The sequence below is a fragment of the Homalodisca vitripennis genome, chromosome 7 (assembly GCF_021130785.1).
Source record: "Homalodisca vitripennis isolate AUS2020 chromosome 7, UT_GWSS_2.1, whole genome shotgun sequence".
NCBI classification, from domain to species: Eukaryota; Metazoa; Arthropoda; class Insecta; order Hemiptera; family Cicadellidae; genus Homalodisca; species Homalodisca vitripennis.
The window spans coordinates 66,772,065-66,785,762 of NC_060213.1; the positions used below are offsets into that span (position 1 = coordinate 66,772,065).

At 33.8% G+C, this 13,698-nt stretch overlaps 1 protein-coding gene across 3 annotated transcripts in view; it reads right to left on the minus strand.

Moving 5' to 3' along the window:
* Positions 1 to 13,698, minus strand: part of LOC124365955 (cytochrome P450 4c21-like) — a 36,096-nt gene that overhangs the window by 10,146 nt on the left and 12,252 nt on the right. For all 3 annotated transcript variants that reach the window (XM_046822106.1, XM_046822104.1, XM_046822105.1), the window contains exons 6-7: positions 12,965 to 13,028; positions 12,714 to 12,846 (exon numbers count right to left, since the gene is read on the minus strand). In XM_046822106.1, the coding sequence (XP_046678062.1) occupies positions 12,714 to 12,846; positions 12,965 to 13,028 (197 nt within the window). The remainder of the gene's footprint in view (positions 1 to 12,713; positions 12,847 to 12,964; positions 13,029 to 13,698) is intronic.

Here is a 13,698-nt window from a genome sequence, read left to right on the forward strand (position 1 = left end):
GCAAAATACCCAGAACAGTTTAAAAATAGCCAACTGTAAAGTACCAGTGTTATAAAAAGCGGGGGATGATAAAACGTCTTGGCGTCATATAGGCCGGGGTGTCATTGATAAGTACCGTTGCCAAAATTTTCGAAAACTTTTAGTCAAAGATAAATTAATGAAATATTTTGGATGAGAGGCTAATATTTTCTCCTGATCAAGTTTGGTTTCCTGCCGGGTAGAGGTACCGATAACAGCTATTGAGAAACATGTCAGCACTATTGTCTAATGCTTCAGATAAGTTAATTATACATTATATGTATACCTATGGATAGGGATGAGGAAAGCATTTGATGGTTTGGATATTGATATTCTTATTACGAAAATAAAAAAATGTGGAATATTCAGTTCAGCTTTGTCCTGGTTGGGAGTCTTTTTGTAGGGGTAGAAAACGGACTGTAAAGATAAATGAAGTGTTTAGTGACATGGTTGAAACTTACACAATACGGGACGGCACAGGGAGGTGTTCCTGGGACCAGTTATGTTCTTGTATTCATTTAATGAACATGTTACGTATTCAATTGAATTCAATAATATTCGCATATGCTGATGACACTGCCCTTGTATGCTCAGCGTACAGTAAAGGAAGTCGCTAAAAAGGAAAGATTGATAGTGATTTGAGTAAAATTTCGACATGGGTTAATTGAAAATAGAATTTTAATAAATACAACAAAATCAAAATGTTTAATATTTTTGACTAACCAACCTAGGGAACAGCTGCAAAATAATTCTGAAACTGTTTTTGTCACAGGACATAGTTGTAAATATCAATGTAAATGCTCCAGCATAGAGGTTGTAGAAAAAGTGAAATATTTGTGACTTTTTATCGATCCACAAACTTAAATGGACCATCATATTGATTATTTAGGAAAGAAGCTGAGAAGAATCAACTATGGTCTATACCTACAAAGAGAAGTTGTCTTAAGGGCCAACACTTGATACAGCTTTACAGATCGTGGTTTGAAAGCGTGCTGAGGTATGGATATTACATTTTGGGGGTGACATATCCAGCGGTCTAAAAAAGCTTGTAATTATGTGTCAAAGGGGAAGCTTTACGTATAATTTTTTCGAGTTAATAAGAGGGACAGACTAACCTAACATTTTTTCGGAGAATGGGCTGCTTACTTTTGAGCAAATAAACAAGTTGTGTTGTGTGATGTATGTACACGCAAGAATTGAGCAGTTTCCAACCGAGACAGATTTAATAGGAGTAATAACGAGATTTGCACAATATATTACACTTGTATTGCCAAAACTTGAACAAGGAACGCAGCAGATGCAACTCTGTTATTTGGGTCCAAAATTGTATAATGATAAATAATTAGGACCAATTTTGGTTAATAGCAGTCATATATGAAAAGAAAACCTAGATTTAAAATGAAAGTTATAGCTTTTTTAATAAGTTAACAAACATTTAATTCTGTGGTTTTATTTTTATATTGTTGTTGCTATTTACTTTATGTAATGTAATTCTTGATTGCGTAACTATTGTTTGGCTTACGTAATTTATTTGTTAATATTGCAGTCTAATATCTTGTTAAAACCAATAGTGTACGTATTTGTTGTTTATTGCTGAAATATTTGTCATAGCGAGTAATGAATTGAGTTTGCTATTGCATTTTTATTGTTCATTAATGGCGTAGTTTATATTGTTGGTTATGTTCCTTCAGAGTTTATATTATTGATATGTTCTGTCAGAGTTATATTATTTTGTTAGGTTATGTTCTGTCAGAGTTTATATTGTTGTTATGTTCTGTCCCCAGAGTTTATATTTTGTTGTTATGTTATTCAGTTGTTTATATTTGTTTTACGTTTTTATAGTTTATTTATAGTTGTTATATATAATTTATTTGTGTATATTTGTTGCTTAATTAATTATGGAATTTTAAGGTTTAGTAAAGTTTAGCCGAAAGTAATTTCTGCTTCCAATAGAAAGTAACGCTGGGGAAAAAATCGGTACATGGTCTTGACTGTGTGATAGGCATGAGAGCTGTTGTGTTGCTCTAGTGGTAATATTTCTTGTTTTCTATTTATTTGTTAATCACAACATGCTTTTTGCATAGGTGAATTCGTTCAGGCTTTGTCACTGTTCTGTTTTTGTCTTTATTGTTATTGTTATTTAGATGTAAGATTTCTTTTTATTGTTATTTAGGGTATAACTTATTCTATTTTTATTGTTATTGCTGGTTTATAAAGTATTATTTATAAACTATTTCTCTATATATTTTGGTGATAGATGTAATATAGAGTACTGAGAATGTATAAATAGGTATGTATTGGGTAATAGTATTAGGGATGCAATTTGGAATAATAATATGAAAGTAGGCACATAGAATGAAAATTAGTTTTAATTACTGAGTAGTTATAATGCCACACACTCGGCATTTCTGGTGTCTGGGTTATCTTTGCATGTCATTATATTGTTTTTATTATTTACTGAATAAAGGATTTCTGACTTATGACTTCTAAAAATACACACAAATGCTAGTATATATATTTATATATATAAATATATTATATATATATATATATATATTATATATATATATATATATATACTTAATACGAGAAGAAGACATTTTAGGCCAGGGAACAGTGTCCTCTTGCTCGGGACGTGGGCCAAACTCTGCTTTTCCGCACTTTTGCAAACTGATATGAACCTCGGCCGGCCCGGAATTGGTTGACCGAGTCGAGGTTTGCGTTCCGACGCCTGTTCAAAAAAAAAACCCGTCGATCGATTTTTCTTCCAAACACTTTTTAATAAAACGTGCGAGAAAAATCACTTTTTACGAAACCGATATTGCATCTCCGTGATATATACAGGGTGTTCTGAAAAAAGGTGCCCATAAGTCAGGGAGTGATTCCTCACATCAAAATAATGGAAAAAAGGTCTAATTAACATAGGTCCGAAAATGCTTAGTTTACCAAGTTATACAGGGTGAAAGATTTCGTCTGAATTTCAGTTCCCCTGCTGCAACGAAGCCTACGGGTATTTGTTGGCTGTTAAATTAAGATGTAAAAAAATTTAGCGTACTTTATGTAAAATGAACTGAAAAATTGAATAAAACCGTTTTCCAGTCCTGTTATGCTACCAGTAAATTTTTAGATATGTGACGAAATACGCGAACTTGGTCCCGAAAAACAAGTTACATTTAGGTTTGGAATTTACTATGTTAAATGTACAATAAACCACAAAATATTTTTTCTCTCGGTACTTGTAGAAATGTAATTTCGAAGAGAAAAGATGTAAAATAAGTCTATAATAGACAACGCAAACTTTAAAAAATAATCCTTAATTACATACAAAACGCATGAAAAAATAGACAAAATCTGTTAAGCTTCTCTACAAATGTAATTATTGAAATTAAAACAGCTGTTTTATTAAGGGGAGCACTTTCGCCCTATTCTTCGTAATGTTAACATAGGTACACTTAATCTCAAGAACTACTTTGAGGTATCTTCATAATTCTTTTTTTTCATTTAATGGAGGGCTTCTAGGGGGAACAACGAGGTTGGAACCAAAAAAAAAAATCTTTTTTTTGGCCATATACCCTAAAAGTTATATATTTTTGTTTTAACGCTTGTCAAATAACCTATATAAATATGTGTGATATGTATGTATATAAATATTGAACTTCAGTGAAATGTGATGTTTTTTTAGTGGTTCCACATATGTAAAACAGTGCTACAAAACATACAAAAAAAATTTCATATTCCTACCATTTGTAGTTTTTTTGGAGAAACATGTACTTTTGTATTGAAAACCGCAACTTTCGGAAAAACACAAAAAACGGAAAAAAAAAATACTGCTTTATTACCTTTTTCAGTAACACCCCCCCCTTTCAGGTGCATAGGCTGGCTGATCTCCTTCCTGCTCCTCATATTCATCCTCCAGACTTCTTTTTAGTAAAGTTTTTCTTCTGTACTAATTTTTTTCTCTATATCTTCTTGAGCTTTCTCTGCCTTCCAAATTCGCCGCCGGTCAAGCTTTTTCATTGCTGTATATAAAATGCTGCCCTGGTGACACGCCTATTTCTTGAAATACTTTGCATTTGCCAATGTAGGCCATCATTAAAATGCTGTAACAGCTTTCATATATGCCAAATTTCAAAGTTTTATCTCCACAAATGTTCTTTTAGGTATTGTTAGGTCCAAATGACATTGGTTGATGGGACTCATTTGGGATTTTGAGTTTTTCCCTTAGTACATTTGCCCAGTAGAGTTGGATTTGGCTAGATCTTGAAAAATAGGTTTAATAAATGTCATTAGGTTTTCAGGCAAGTGAAAATGGCTGCCATGATCATAGTTTTCATTGGATTTTACGGCTTTGCGGTACATACTTACACCAGGTTTCTTCATCATCAGGACATTTAGTCCATGTTGAGGCCTTTCATTAGAAGACATCACATGGTAGAAAAACTTGCCCAAATGGCTTTTTTTCATGTCTTCAACAGAGTTTGTGTTGCGTCTATTGCCAATCCGTAGTATTTAGTTTGGAGCTGAATAATGGCAGAATCTGTTAGCTTTGTTCTTGCCGCCAAGTCGTGAGCCGTCAGGGAGTGTTTTAGTCTTAGCTTTTAGATTTTTTAATCTCGATACCATCCGTTTCTTTCTGGACATGGCCTATGCATTCTATCTTTGTTATGGCAGTGAATCACCATAGGGCTTGGCTTCGCATTCACTGGAGTTACGCCTTGCTGTCTCCATCACCAAGGTATTCAAGGTAAACGAGGACCTTCATACAATGCCTGCGAGCGCTGAAAAATTGCTGGAACAGCTCCAGGCAACTTCCATGGCTCCACTAGAACCTTTCAAAGTTTTGCGATACAGCCATCACCCATGCGTGTTGTTTAGTCTATTAGTGCATCTGCCAATATTTAGATAAAATCTCGATGTCTAGGACCCTTCCCGGTTGATAAAGATGTCACTGATACACTCCATTTTAGTGAAAGGTGACCCGCTTCTGCCTTGAGCCATTACAGCTAGCTATAGCGAGGTCTCTGCAACCATCATATTATCCGATACAGCCTTCTTGCACAGCACTTTGCATTGTCTTCTTACACACTAACTCAAGCAATTGAACCAAGTAATGCTCATGTTCATGATATCTCAAAGGCGGAGGTTGTAAGATTCATAAAAGCGCAAATTTTCTCCGCAGCAACTTAACCTTTTGCCTATGTTACGCATGCATAAACCAAAAGAAGATTTAGGTCATAAAATGTGTTAGGCCCTATCAGACTTTGCTTCATTCTGATTAGTGTTAGGCATGACTAATTCAGAGTTTGTCACAGTAATAAGTGTTTTCACAATCAGAACTCAGCTGACTATAATTTTTGATGCTAGGCCTACAATGTGTTTTACTTTGTAAACAAGGTTGGCCATGGCAAATTTTTACACAACTGAAACGTTACTAAGAGCCTCATTCAACAATCCTATATTAACTATACAGTTTTCAGACTCATCATTTTTTTCATTCAATTGGTACCAGTTTCAAAAAAGGACTGACCTTCTTAGAAGATTTGCACTTTGAGGTCTTGGCCGTCTCCACATTTGGAGTATTTGGTACCTCGATTGTTACTTGATCCTGAGAAACTAGCCTAGGACTAGTTGGAAGGGTTATGTTGATTTCCTTTGAAAACGCGTTTCTTGAAAGCAGGCTTTTGAAACGTGGCATTATAAAATTCACTTACACTTATAACAAAAGAAAAATACTCAGAACTCTCCACTAAAATCTCACAAAAAACCATAATCATTTACGTAACTTTTTCACTCTCTAAAACAGGAAATGTCAGTAACCAAAACATGTAATGCTAACTAGGTTATAAGCTACAATGGTTATAAAAACAGATGTTTTGTTGGTTAGTGTAAGTTTGTTGACATAACAAAACTGTCACTGCCAACCAAATCATGAACATGACTGGCAACGAAGTAGTACTATATAAACCCAGCACAGTCAAAGTGTGACTGCTACAGGCCCGAAAACTGCCTGCAGCCTATTTAAAAAAATATTTCGGACACTTCTAAGTCATCATAAAAAAAATTTAATACCACCATTGTTATCGGGATAATTCCAAACTTTAATAAAAAAAAAAAAAAAAAAATTTGTAATTTTTGAGATTTTTTACGAAGTGCTCCCCTTAAAATATTTGATTTGAGAAACAAAATAATTTCTATTTAAACATATGTTTTAATACAATGTAACATTGTCTTGTTTATAATTAATTTAAAATAAACATTAACAAGCAAGCTATTTTTCCATAGCTCATTAAGTGCGTGTGCTTTGATCTGTACTTTAATACAAGTTAGTGCGAGCCCTAAACGACTTGAAGTTAATTTTTGATAGCTAAATAATATCTTATTCATCATGGCAGGTATATGAATTTTATGTACACTAATGGTGAAATGGCAGACATGCATTTAATGTACGGTCTTGCACATTGCAACAGTCGTCAGGCTAGACGACTCTATCAGGAACATTTTTCCTTCATAGACAGTTTTACCGACTCATAAAATGTTTCTTCCATTCAGTAGAAGGCTAAGGGAGACGGGGAACCTTTAAATCTGAAAAGTTGGTAGATCAGGACGGCCACGTACAAACGTGTACAGCTGAATTGGAGGAGGGCGTGTTGGACCGAAATAGAGAATCAAATCATCCTGGAAGAAGTACTAGAGAAACTAGCCTTGGATTTCGGTGTTAGTAAATTCAATTGTCTGGAAGATTGTTACACGAGCAGCAGTTGCATTCTTATCACTATCAAAGGGTCCAGGCCTCTTTTGCTCGAGATTACTTTTCCTCATGTTCAGGCTATTCCATTAGCTTATCCAAAGGTGCAGAAAATCCACAGTTTTATAAATCACATTATTATCTTTTACTGATGAAGCAAAATTTTCAAGTATGGCGATTCTTAACACCCAAAATACTCACATGTGGGAAATTGAAAATCCACGTGCTATTTCAGAGAACCGTCACCAATATCCATTTTTCTATAAACGTCATGGGCTGCTATTCTGGGGTGATAAAAATTTTTATTAGTTTTTTACCTGATACGCTCAATGATGAAAATTATTTACATTTTCTTGACGACTAATCTGATGAAGTGAGTTACTCGAAGATGTGCCACTATACACACAGCAAACAACATGTGGTTTCATGCAGGATGGAGCTCCAGCTCATTACACATTACAAGTAAGAGAATTTTTAAATGAAGCATATCCAAACAGATGGATCGGTCACAGAAGGAGCCTCAGTAGCATGGCCTGCAAGGTCACCTGACCTCAATCCTCTAGACCTTTTTCTTATGGGGACATTTTAAAGACGCTTGTCTCTACGACTCGCCTGTGGATACCATAGAAGAGTTGCGAATAAGGATTGTTATACGGGATTCAAAGGATCCGTGAGGACACCTGGGATCTTCGAAAGAGTTCGGCAGTCTATGAGAAGACGGATGGATGCTTGTATTTTGAATGAGGGGAAACATACTTTGACCATCTACTGTGACGTGGTTAGTTTTTTTAGGGGACAAGTGTAAACTTTTTTGTGTGAATGATAAATTCAGATAACTTTTTTATGTATGATAATGTATGATTGTTAAAAATATTTTTACTTGATTAAAAAATAATAGTAACTCAGTTAATTTGTTTTAATAAAATCAGCTGTTTTAATTTCAATATCTTACATTTGTAGTGAGAGCTTAACAGATTTTGTCTATTTTTCATACGTTTTGTAATGTAATTAAGGATTATTTTTTAAAGTTTGCGTTTGTCTATTATAGACTTATTTTACATCTTTCTTCTTCGAAATTACATTTTCTACAAGTACCGTGAAAAAAATATTTTGTGTTTATTGTACATTTTAACATAGTAAATCTGCTTTCAAACCTAAATGTAACTTGTTTTTCGGGACCAAGTTTCGCGAATTTCTTTCGTCACATATCTTAAAATTTACTGGTAGCTACAGGTCTGGAAAAACGGTTTTATTCAATTTTCAGATCATTTTACATAAAGTACGCTAAATTTTACATCTTAATTAACAGCCAACAAATACCCGTTAGGGCTTCGTTGCAGCAGGGGAAACTGAAATTCAGACGAAATCTTTCACCCTGTATAACTTGGTAAATAAGCATTTTCGGACCTATGTTAATTAGGACCTTTTTTTCTTATTTTGATGTGAGGAATTAACGCCTCTACCCTGAATTATGGGCACCTTTTTTCAGAACACCCTGTATATACATACATACACACACACACATATATATATATATGTCGTATATATATATTGTAAGCGTTCTATTATATACCCCGTTTTTTTTGTTCCTAAATCTAAATGAATAACGTCTATTTTGACAAGTGAATGTGTCGATTTATTTTCATCGATAGTCGTCGTCATTCCATTAGAAAGAGTTGATTTGAGGTTAGGGGACCTCTCTACTTGGGGCAGTGGAGTTAGCCGGAGCTCCGATAAGGCCGCTGCAGCGTCTGCCGACGACTGACGAAAACGCGTTTCTGCGCATGACCGGCTGGCGGTCTACTTATACAGCCGACCCGACATGAGACGGGGAGTTTTGCTTGCTGACGTTGTGTGAAGTCGATTCGAGGAGAGGAGCCTGGTATCGGAGAATACGCAGTCTCCATATATCATATATTTGGTGAGTCACCACGAGTTGCAATCATTAAGAAAATTTACTATTCGGTCCGTAGGATAGGTTAGCAGTAGTTTATAGGTTATCGTGTTTAGTGATATTAGTGTATCTATTAAATATAGGTTCTACTACCCATCACTATCTTTCCTAGTTTGCAAACGTATATTTTGCATCCTATAAGCCGCATAAGCTTGCTATCTTTTTTTTTTTAAATTAATAGTTTGGTGCATAAGATAGGTTTGGCGTAGCTACAGGGTCCATCTACTAGATATAGCCTATATAAACCTTTCTATAGCTCACAATGATATGTTTTAGCGTACTGTAAGTCGGGTAGGCCGAATAGCCTAAACTTAAAGTTATTAATCGACGCCAGGATAGGCTAGAAACTTAAGTAGGCTATCTAGGTAACAGCATTGTTTACAAATATATTGATCATTGGCTTAACAAACCTTTCACTTCTCAGTCCGGTTTCTAAATGTCTGTTTTGTGCCCTGCAAAAAGCATAAGCTTTACTTCCTACTTTGAAAGGTATATTTTAAAGTGAATATTAGGTTGTAGGCTATAACAAACTTTTCATGCTTGTTAGTATCAATAGATTTGATACTAAGGGTCTACGGAGGAAAATAGTAGGCCTACATACGAAATACCTGTATTATAGTTGAAATAGGATACTTGTATTGAATAAACTAAACATATTTGCTTGAAGGAATTTAGCTATTTTGCAGGGAAGGAATATAATCCAAGACTCCCCCTAGACATTTTGCTCACAGGTTAACCTTATATGATAATGTTAGTCTTATTAGTATAGAGCAGGAATTTGTTTGGTTTGATTTATTTAATATTTTATTTTGATATTTGTAAAGTCAAAACATAACCTCAGCTTAGCACAACACAACAACAGACACTGAAGAAACTAGCAGACGATACAGAGACTGGTTCGAGTCAACGGCTGTGGAATAAAGCTCTCGCGGACCACCGATATTAATAATCTGATTTTTTCTCACGCGCAAATAATTGCTGAATAGTTGTCGTTACGATAGAATTTGTGTCTAAATGTCATATTTTAGAACGGGGCATTGACATTTCTAATCAACAATTATTTACGTAAAATCACGAAATATAGAACAGAAAACGGTGATGATAAACGAAGAGTGCGAATGACTAAATTCGCTCTGAACGAGTGTGAGTTTTTCTTTTCACTTACGTTTAACCTTGCGTATCATATCGGTCTCTACCAGCGTACGGTGAGGGCGTGGGTAAGATAAAAATATAAGGCGATACCCACAACCCTGGAATAGAACCCAGCATGACTGCAACTATTAAGGCAGACGATAAAAAATGCGATTATACCGAAACACCTCATAACTTCTACCTTGAGTGTTTCATTGATGATGATTTACTGATCTGCAATTAGAAATATTTATCTGTATACTTAAATCATATTTTTGAGAAATGTAAAATATTGACATTTACTCAAGTATATGCACAGTGCTGCTGATTGTATATTCGTAATAATTTCTTATCTTTACAATAAATTTGTACATGAATTTAATAAGTATTCCCGAAATTATTCCGTAAAGTAAAAGCGACTATACCGAAACACCTCACATAAAATGGATCTTATGTATAAGAATAAAAGATCACTACGTACAATCTTTAATAATCCTAACATAATGTGGTTATCAAAAAGGATATGAAAATAGTTTATACAAACCAAGAATAAATGTAAACAAACATATAAATTAATGTTTAGTCTCAGCTGAAATGTTCTAATCTTATTTAAAATTTATATTGTAATACAAAAATCTTGGTATGTTATAAGAAATTTAGACATTGAGATTATACATTACAACAATTTCGTTATAAGAACTTAAATTTGAAAAAGGCATAAACAATTTTGTTGTTTTTTAATTGAAAATTCATAAAAGTGCATTGACTATACATTTTGTTTAGCATTACTTTGACCATTAAAAAAAATATCATTTCTTATTTAAACCATAAGGTACTTTTCACTTTTAGACTAATTGATAAGCTTGTTCTAAGTTTTCGAATTAGATTTTGGTAGAATCTTCTGATACAAATTCCTTTCAATTAGTAACCGTTATTAAATATTTCGTTAAGAGCCAATACGTGTTGTGAAACCAATTTGTCGTCTTTTCTGTTGGATAAAGACCGATTGTTATTAAATCCTAGTATGTAAGGGATTTGTTGTAAAACCAATATTAATAGTCCTTGGTACAAAATTTGCATGAACATGATAATAATAACATTTTTTTATTTACAGTCAATGTAATTTCAATTGGATATGTTTTATTAGTTGCGCTACTTGTAAAAGTGTCTTCGCAAGAATGGCAACCTAAAAACCTTTTATTAGTATATGAATTTGTAATTTAGTTAGACAATAATTTAGGTCTTAAAAAAGGTTCTTCAGATTAGGGGCTTTATTAAAAAGAATTCTATAGTGTTTTGAAAACAAATTGTGGGTCAAGGGAGACGATTCCAAAATGTTATCGACCGTTTGTAATATATTGTTAGTTTTATGTAGCCCCGGGAAGTAGTGAGTAATAATCGTGAGAATGTTTTATGTGAAGATGATGTCAACTGTTGTAGTGTAGGTAATGCATTGTATTGGTTTCCTTGATATATATATATATATATATATATATATATATATATATATATATATATATATAATATATATATATATACATACATACTTGTATATAACATTGTTAATAATTATGTAAATCAATATACGTATAGGCGTATCAACTAAGCTACTTTTGGCTATGGATTGCTTTTTCAGACCAAAAAATGTGTAAGGAAGCGAAAAAAGAATGTTTCAAAATGTTGAAACGTACAAGCTTAAATGTATAACACAGATGCCATACCTGACATTTAAAACTGAATAATTCTACTGTATATATACGCAATGTATGATGTATTTAATGTCAGTATGAGAAGAAATTATTTAAAAGGATTTCATTAAGAAATATCATGCATGGTTTGTTTAAGCAGTACTTTTACTTAGCGATTGTTAAAATTTTGGGGGACAAATGTGGAAATGTTTCTTTCCCGTATCCTATAATTAATTTTCGAGATCTGCAATCTGATCTCTTCTTCAGGTAAAGAACTAACCTAATACATAATTACAAACTAGGTTAAAATAAACAAACCTTACTAAAGCGTTGTGGCACGCCTAAGTCAGGAATCACAACCTACATGTTGTTGTCAACTTCACTAACACTAAAGACATGCACTTAATACAAAACACTAATCATTAAAACTAAACTACGGAATACAGGATGAAGCCCACATAATACATTGGGAACCACATTTCTTCAAAAGGAAATTAATTGAGGCAACATACATTAAATTGGCAGACCAACCATCAGTCGAGATTAGGCCGCTTTGGTTGCCAATTCTAAAAAATGAACTAAAGAGAAAACCAAAAGTATCAAACGGATCGGATATTTGTAATAAACCAATGCGGAGTCACAATATGGTTTTAAGAAGTTCATCTCGCATGAACCAATAATAACGAAAGGGCCCATTCCTGTTCCCCTTCTCTTGTATTTCCGCCATCTTGTTTTAGCCAGCCGTCACGATTGCCATTGGCTAGTCCCTCTGGTCAGTCGTAGGTGGTTAGTAGACGAGTGAAGACGCATTGTGACCTGTATTCCGTAGTTTAGTTTTAATGATTAGTGTTTTGTATAGTTTTGTATTAAGTGCATGTCTTTAGTGTTAGTGAAGTTGACAACAACATGTAGGTTGTGATTCCTGACTTAGGCGTGCCACAACGCTTTAGTAAGATTTGTTTATTTTAACCTAGTTTGTAATTATGTATTAGGTTAGTTCTTTACCTGAAGAAGAGATCAGATTGCAGATCTCGAAACGTAGTGTTACTGTTTTCTTGTTTCACTGAACGATGGCAAATGTCCGGAAAAATCCTGTTTCCTTCACAATCCTTCCATCGTCAAAAATAACCTTTAAACAAAGGATAAATTATTTGTTAAGCAGTTGTAGTCAACATACCTGACTGATAACGTCCATACATTGGTCCCGAATTTTTAAAGATTCCTTCAGCTCCTTCCTATAGAGCAATTTAAACAGCCAGTCAATATGTAACCAAAACTTGAAAATGCGTAAGATGATTAGCTTGCCCACACTATGAACAGAAGGAAATGCGGTCTGATTTAGTACAGTTTGTAAATGTTTAAGAATAAATTAAATAGTTTCCTATCAAAATTACATGTCGCAAAGTAAAAACTATAAAGCCTACTTACGTATGAATTAAGTATTTTGCATCCATTAAATTATCGATCGTGAGTTTTCTTGAAAATATTGATTCTGAAACAATGCATAAACAGTGTAATTAACTAGACTGCAACTGAATGGTTCAGCCAATGTATATCAATGTATATCAAATTATATCATTTCTTCAAATGCAATGTCTTTCAACGCTGGTTTGAATTATTTTTTTAATATAATTTAATTTTCTTTACAGTCTTGTAAGACATATGTAATTATTAGTAAAATAAATTCATAGAATCAATGTACATATAGTTGCTAGAAAGGAAGTCTTGTATTACAATTCGAGACAAACATCCTCCGGATGTAAGTGGATACGCACATCCGCCCAGACGCCGATGGTGAACAAACAGAAAATGCTTGCTTAAGCAGCGGAAATGCTTATATATAGAAAAACCGTGCGACGATGTAAGGGGCAGCCATGCTGATATGAAAAATTGGTACTCACCAATTATGATGGAAAGATTTGGCAGAGGCGTGGTCAATGAGCTGGCGGGAGAAGAACATCAAAACTGAATAACAAGGAAGTCGAAAAGCGAGGTTCGGGAGTGCTAGTGTTGGTGTTCGTGTGCGGAAAAATATCTCTAGGCGTAATAAGTGTGAAGTGAAATAAAATGTAAGTAATTTTAAGAACTTAGTATATTTTAGGGTTCATTAATCATTTTCAATTCTATATCTATTTAAATGTTCACAATTTCGAAAATGTAAA